Here is a 7,831-nt window from a genome sequence, read left to right as displayed (position 1 = left end):
AAGAACACTCAAGGAGCTCACTTCTCCAAACCTTGACCAGCAGCCTCTGTGTATTCAGCTGGATGTAACCATTCAATTGAAGCCGTAGTTGATTCCTTTGTTGCCCAAATTCATTGGGTTAGCGGGAGAAAATCCTAATCGTCACTTGAAACAATTTCATCATGTTGTGACTAGTTTGAGTCAAATAGCTGCAGACGCTGATATGGCGATGATGACAACCTTTCCTTTTTCACTTATAGACTCTGCAGGAGATTGGTTGTACTACTTACCTCCTGGGAGTATAACCATATGGAATGGGATGAAGAAGTTATTTCTTGAGAAGTATTTTCCGGCATCAAAAGCGGCAGTGATTCACAAGGAAATTTTTGGTATTGTGCAAATATCGGGAGAGACTCTCTATGAGTATTGGGAGCGGTACAAAAAGCTTTTAGCTAGCTGTCCACACCACCAAATCAGTGATCAACTTGTCATTCAATATTTATATGAGGGGTTGCTTCCTAATGAGAGACATTTGATTGATGCTGCAAGTGGTGGTGCACTCACCAACAAGACCATTGCTGAAGCTACAAGATTGCTAGAAAACATGGCTGCAAACACTCAACAATTCTACACTCGAGGTGAACCAGTGGTAAGGAAAGTGAATGAAGTTGGTGATTCTTCACATTTGGAACATAGAATGGGTAACATGGAGAAGATGATGCAAAAAATAGCGGCGGCTGTAATACCATCATACACCGAAGATGTTGAGCAAGCAAGTGCTATGTACCAAAATCAGCAATGGCCAATATATGACCGGTATTCTAGCACATACAATACGGGTTGGCGTGATCATCTTAATTTCATCTACGCCAACAAGCAAGCTGCAGTTTCCAATCCGCCTTTCAATCAACAAGGTGGGTACCAATTCTTGCAAAGGCCGCAACAAGAATCTCAAGGCATGATTATAGATGACAAGTTGAATCTCATTCTCAACACAATGACGCAAGATAAGCAAAAGACGAAGATGGCTATGAAGGACATGCAAACATAAATGGGTCAACTAGCTACTACCGTGAGCAAATTGGAAGCACAAGCAGCTGGAAAACTTCCCTCGCAACCATTGAATCCTAGGGAGACTGTTAATGCTATTGAGTTGCGAAGTGGAAATCAAGTAGAGAAACGGAAACATCACCGGAGTCCCATGAACGTGATTTAGAGAAAGAAGTGGACGAAGCAGTCCCTAAAAAGGATGATTCGGTAACAAATTCTAACTCTAAACCTCTTATTTATACTTATGCTACTCCTCCGCCTTTCCTAGCAGGTTTGCAAAGTCGAACAAGGAGACGTTGGACAAGGAGATTTGGGAAATCTTCAAGAAGATCGAAGTGAACATTCCATTAATTGAGGCGATAAGGCAGGTTCCTCATTATGCAAAGTTCTTGAAGGAATTGTGGACTAACAAGCACAAATTGACCGGTAATGAGTGTGGGGGAGAGTGCTTCGGCATATCTTCAAAAGAAACTCCCACCTAAATTGAAAGACCCCGACAGTTTTACTATACCTTGCACAATTGGTAAAACAAGGTTTACAAAAGCTTTGATATATTTAGGAGCATCTATTAGTGTTATGCCTGCTTCAATTTATGAATCTTTAAATCTTGGTCCTCTCAAAAGTACCAGCATAGTTATTCAACTTGCCGATAGATATAATTTCTACTCGAAAGGGTTTGTTGAAAATGTTTTGGTGCAGGTTAATGAGCTTATATTTCCTGTGGACTTCTATGTTCTTGATATGAGTGATGAAAACTCATCCTCGTCTAAACCTTTGCTGTTGGGTAGACCATTTATAAGAACCGCTAGAACAAAGATAGATGTATTTGAAGGTATCTTGACAATGGAATTCGATGGAGAGGTCGTACTCTTCAACATCTTTGAGGTGATGAGATACCCGAGCGATGTGCATTCATGTTTTGCTGTTGAGGAGTCTGACGCTGGCTAAGAATACAAAGGAGCTGAAAATCGGGCTGACGACTTTAAACCAAGCGCTAAGTGGGAGGCAACCCACCGGTTTTGTATCTTCATCCTTATCTTTTTATTTTTAAGCATTTTATCTTTGTTTTGCATATCATTTGCGGAATTTTCCACCTTGAAATTTACTTTGAATGACTAAATTTTACATTGAGGACAATGTAAGTTTAAGTGTGGGGGAGCATTTATATGTTTTTAGAGTTTGATGCCTTTGGTTAAGAAAAAAACAATAGAAAAAAGAAAAAAAAGAAAAAAATTGCTTTATAAACTCCGAAATCTAGAAACTTGTGCCTTTAGGATGACACTACCAATATGAGTGGACGGAACCATATTGATTGCCGGAGTTGAGGAACCCATTAACTAAAAGGACGGACAGAGCTCATGTGTTAGAAATAATATGATAGTTGTTACCATATCTCGGAATGTCACCATATCACATTATGTTTTTATTTTTGCAATCTTTTTGTTTCTCTAAGAGATTTGGTGGGTTACTGACATCGAATTGTTATTACTGCTAGGATGAAATAGAGTGATTGAGTTACTAAAAAAAAAGAGACCAGACCAATCAGACCAACCGGAGTGTATATTTAAAAAAAAATGTCACTTGGATAGCAATATGTGTGTGTTCTCCCTGTCTCCGTCGCCTAAACAAGCGTTGAACGCAGGATCCACGGGAATTACCATGTAATCTGCTGACAAGAAGCATGCGCTTGGATCCAAAAGATCTAATAATGTTGTCAATTCAAGGAAAAAAAAAGAAAAAAAAAAGTGAAAAAGAAAAATAAAGAAAAAAGTTATTATTATTATTTTTTTTAATTAATAAATCGACCGCTGATTTCCTTGTATTTGTCAGCCGAGTTGATCTAGAATTAAGATTGTCGACTACTGGTTCCCTTGTATATGCCAGTTGAGTTGATATTAGATTTCAGACCACTATCTCAATCCATTAGGATTCATAGGTTCATCTTGGCGGTGACCTTCAGACAGATATGGGAAACACCGATCACTTTAGTCAACATTCGCAAACATCTATCTCTATATCCATCTTCTTAATCTATTCATGTGTGATTGTGGTTGGTTATTCCGAGTATTGTGGTTTGTTCCACTTTCTGAGTAGAGATTTATTTACTTATATATTAAATTGGATTTGCATCAAGGTACCTCCTCCTGTAATCATTTTGGATTCGTTCATAGACTCTTCACAAGTAGTTGGAATTTGGAGTAAAAGGTTTTGTAGGTACACCTCTTGTCAACATTTACGAGACTATAACTCGTCCACTAAGTACACCTAGAGGTTTAAAGGCTTGTTATTTATGCTAAGAGTAACCGTAGCCTCGACGAGACGGAGTTGTATGCATGTTTTAGAATTACTTTGTTTGATTTGCTCGAGGACTAGAAAAGTCTAAGTGTGGGGGAATTTGATAGGTGTCTAAAACACCTTAATATTTATCTATTGTTTATGCTTTCTTTGCTAAGATTTCTTGTAATTATGTATCTTATGTTTGATTTTGAGTGTTTAGGTACTTTGGAGTCGTTTGGAACAAAATAAGAAGAAACGTCGCTTAAAAGGCAAAAAGGTGCAAATGCTATTGGAGGCGAAACTATTTCTCATTATTTGCTCTTATTTCTTCATCCCTGTCTGAAAAGCATGTCAGCTTTAGTCATGCAAATTATTGTCTGAAAATCATGACAACTTTAGTGATGAAGAGGCATTGAAGAGAAGAAGTGAATCTGAGAAGTAAGAGACGGATGCTGTTGGTGGAAGAACTCGAGGAAGGAAAAGCATCAGAATGGAGCATAAAAGTTAAAGGTCGTGTCAACAAATGCTTGCCATCATGGGATGGCAAGTCTCCAAGTTGCGGAAAACGGGAATCAACAAGGCACTATGTTTACATGAGTTGCATGGCTAGTTCACAAGACAAGCATTTTAAAGTATGTATAATGGGTTTAACAACTGATATGTAGCCAGTTCAATGCAGAGATGCCATAAATAGATAGTGGATGTGAAAACTACAGGGAGACCCATTCTCCCAGACTTTTCTACTATGAAACCCACGCTCAGAAAAACACAGGCGCGCACCCATTTTCTGGAAGAAAATTATTCTCAAACCCATAATTTCTGAAATTATGTTTCGGTCTTTTCTTCTTCTTCTTCTTCTTCTTCTTCTTCTTCTCCCGGTCTTTTCTTCTTCTTCTTCTTCTTCTTCTTCTTCTCAGATTCGTATCTCCCTACAAATTTCTTTCCTATCTATCGACGGAGTCCAAAATCTCGATTGAGATTAGAAATTGCAGCAACCAAGTTGGCTCCGTTTGTCAACTGGATTGGGTGTATTCAAGGGTTCGTTTGTGATTCGAATCATCTACAGTTGAGGTAATGTTTGAGAGGAAGAAGTTAGGGTCTGATCTGTTGATGTAATTGATTATGAATGAAGTTTTAGAAGATCAGATAAGGAATTTGGTGAAGTTGTAAAACTGGAATCAACAAAGAAAAGGGGATCTGGGACTGATTGATTAAATGGGTTTTGGTGGTTGTGTTTGAAGAATCGGGAGCTCGAGATGATGTAGAAGTTTGGGTTGTATTTTAACTCAAGAGAGCCAGGAAAGAAGAATTTCTTACATCCCCTCTTTTTCTCTGTCCAAGAGATGTTGTTGCTGTGGTTGATTGTGACAGTAAATGATGATGAATGAGTATAGTTTATAATTCCTGGAAGAAGTGGAGTTATTGGGCTGTGTTGAATGTGAAATTGCAGGAATTGGAGAGCTGAAGGAGATGGTTTCTCAACATACAACAACACCATCAGGTAGCGTATATCAACTGTTCGACAGAAAAGCTGAACCACCATCTTATTACCACCTAGTTCGCAGCTGTTACAATGGTTGCTGCTATGAGCATTGTTGATTATATGGGTCGTGTAAGAAGAGGAGAAGAAACAAATGCTGCTGCAGATGTTTGTGTGGGTGCTGTGTGCTGTTGCCGTGGGTTTGAAACCAGCAAGATATCGAAGCATACATGTTTTCTATGGTGAGGGTTTGGTACAGTTCTGGAAGTGAGAAAAGAAGGAAGAAAAGGGTGCAGAGTGATTCGCAAATTTGGTTAGTGGTGTGGAAGATTTGGTCAAGGCTAAACAACAAGAACATAACCAGCTGCAGCTGCTTGACCGCACCGTTTCCTTGCTAGTTTGCTGTGCATTTGTGGGATGAGTACAAGGGTTGTTTGCAGCGGATGTGGCGTTAATTAGAAGCCAGTAGGGTGAGCTAACTTGGGTACCAATTTGTTTCAGCATCGGATAGAGTTTGGGTCCTTGAAAATAGCTAAGAAAGAGTGTAGCTGCCGTCAGTTTTATGAGATGAATGGCTGCAGATTGGTGGTGTTTAGTGTTTGTATCGAACAAGGATTGTTGGAGGCGGTTTATGGTGCGACATTACAGGGTTTAGCACATCAGGTTTTGACAGAAGAAGCATTATCAACGACAGCTTGGTTTGCTGTCAGGATTTGACTTGAATCTATGATGTTTTATTCTACGTCTGCAACAATGGATATGAGGGTGTGCTTGTTGTCCGAGATTGAAAAGTCTGATTTTTGTCGAGATATAGATGGGGAGCTGTGAAGTTGGTGGCTAGTTATGCATGACACGTTGTTATGACTGCATAACATGTCAAGATAAGATTTGGTTTTTAGTCTGTTGGGTGTTGTTTTAAGTTGTTATGCAGCTACGAAAATGGATGCATAACCTGTTATGCATCTACAAAATTTGTTGCATAACTTGTTATGCAGTCTAGAAAACGGTTGCATAACACGTTATGCATCAACTTTTTCGTCACTATTGAAACCAACAAAAACAAAGACTGCACAACTTGTCATGCACCTACAATAATATCTGCATAACATGTTATGCAGTCGTGAAAATTGATGCATAACCTGTTATGCATCCGAAAATATGGCTGCATAATGCATTATCCATCGAGAAATTTGTTGCACAATCTTTTATGCATCGAGAAAATAGATGCATAACCTGTTATGCATCCGAAAATATGTTTGCATAATGCATTATGCATCAATTTTTTTATGTACGCACTAAAATCAACCAAAACAATGGCTACATAACTTGTTATAGATGCATAACTTTATTATGCATATGCATAATTTGTTATGCAGTCGAGAAAATGGTTGCATAATTCGTTATGCGTCTGCAGAATGTGTTATGCATCTTTTTTGTTGGCTGCATAATGGTTATGTAGTCAGTTTTCGAAATTTTGCCTAAAATGATGATCACCTCCGATTTTTTCGTGAAAAACAAAAATTTAATATTGTTGTTTGTACTCGTTGCGCAGCTTCTTAAAAAGATTTCCAACGATATAAAATTTGTAAAATTCGAAGACACAGATTTTTAGATATGTTATATCCAAGTTGCGTTGTCAATTATATTCCTGATGCATAACCCGTCATGCGGATGCATAATCCGTCATGCATACATTTTTAATAATTTCATATAATTATGGGTGTCACGGTACCTAAAATTAATTGTGGACCTGAGAATGAGAATATTTTTTTTTTTGGGTCTCCCCCTAATTTCCCCATAGTGGATTTCACCACCAAGACACTGCACATGTGCAGGTGAAGAGGAGAAAAATTAGGTCTCAATAGAGACCCAAATTGGGCAGAGACGTAGTATTCTTTTCTTTTGTCACCAGTTAACAAACAAAGAAGGGGATGTGGTTGTTGTTGCCGCACCGTCGACCTAGCAAAGCAGCGGCGTTATAGCTATTCACCATGGGTCAAGAGCCCTAGTTGAATACGAGAAGAAGAACGAAGAATGGTGTGAATTGGTGGTGTTTTAGACCAGAAACATGGAGGAAATTGAGCTGCTGAAGTCACGGATTTTGTTGGGTACTTGGATTAACCAGTGGTTTGATTTTGTGAGATGATTACAGCTCAAGTTGCTGGCAGAATTGGGTTCGAAAATACTGAGCAGTTGATGGAGTTTCAAGACTAGTTTGAACCAGAGAAGATAATGGCGTTGTTGGCTGATAATTGGGACTGAAATTGAAGATTTGTGTTTGTTGATTAGTTTCTGAACTATGGGTTTGTGGTGAACTGAATTTACAGGAATTTGGGTGAGTTAGGAAGCTATACAAATCCAAAAGCTACAGCAAGAATAGAATGGCATGTAATCTGTTCGAGCGAAGGCCTGAATGACCTTTTATTTACCACTTCAAGTTCATCTGCTGTCACTCATTTCTGGGTATTGATGCGGTGCATTTGTAGGTCTTTGTAATGGGTTTTGAGAGATGTTTGAAGATTGAAAGAACGTGGCAGAGATGGCTTAAAGCAGTGGCGGTTATGGACATAGATGGAGCTGATGTTGGTGAGATTCTCGTGTGCTAATCAGTCGCAAGAAATGTTGCAGCAGGGTATGGTTTGATGGCAGTGAAAGACTTGTATTGGTGCTATATTTTCGTGGGGTTTTGGTTGAGTATTGGGCTGTGTTTCAGCCGGAAAAGAAATCAGGCAAAGGAACGGGTGTTGTGACCATGGTTGAATGGAAGTCTATGTCTTGCAGCTATGTATTGTGGTCAGATTTAGAAGTTGGGATGAGTGCGGAGTATCGGGTGCAGAGTTATGTGAGGATTTCAGTCCATGTTTGTATGGATTTGGGTTTGTTTTCTTGCGATAAGTCAGCCAAAGAAAGAGGAGCTGTAGCTGTTGTTTTATGTGATGAACGGATGTGATCGTTGGTGGATATGGGTCTGTTAGGTATTGAAATTGCAGGGGGAAAACAGATATAAAAGGAGGCGCAAATTACAGAGAACAACTACCTTTTCTT

The 7,831-nt window shown here is 39.0% G+C and overlaps 1 protein-coding gene across 1 annotated transcript; it reads left to right on the top strand.

Annotated features, from left to right (window-relative positions):
- The first annotated feature begins 202 nt into the window (after window positions 1-202).
- Window positions 203-1,030, top strand: LOC113334601. The gene has a single exon (XM_026580818.1). The coding sequence runs from the start codon at window positions 203-205 to the stop codon at window positions 1,028-1,030; it is 828 nt and encodes a 275-aa protein (XP_026436603.1).
- Window positions 1,031-7,831: the final 6,801 nt, after the last annotated feature.

This window comes from Papaver somniferum, unplaced genomic scaffold (genome assembly GCF_003573695.1).
Source record: "Papaver somniferum cultivar HN1 unplaced genomic scaffold, ASM357369v1 unplaced-scaffold_137, whole genome shotgun sequence".
NCBI lineage: Eukaryota > Viridiplantae > Streptophyta > Magnoliopsida > Ranunculales > Papaveraceae > Papaver > Papaver somniferum.
The sequence above is the reverse complement of the archived record's forward strand: the minus strand, read 5'-3'. Positions and strand labels throughout refer to the sequence as shown.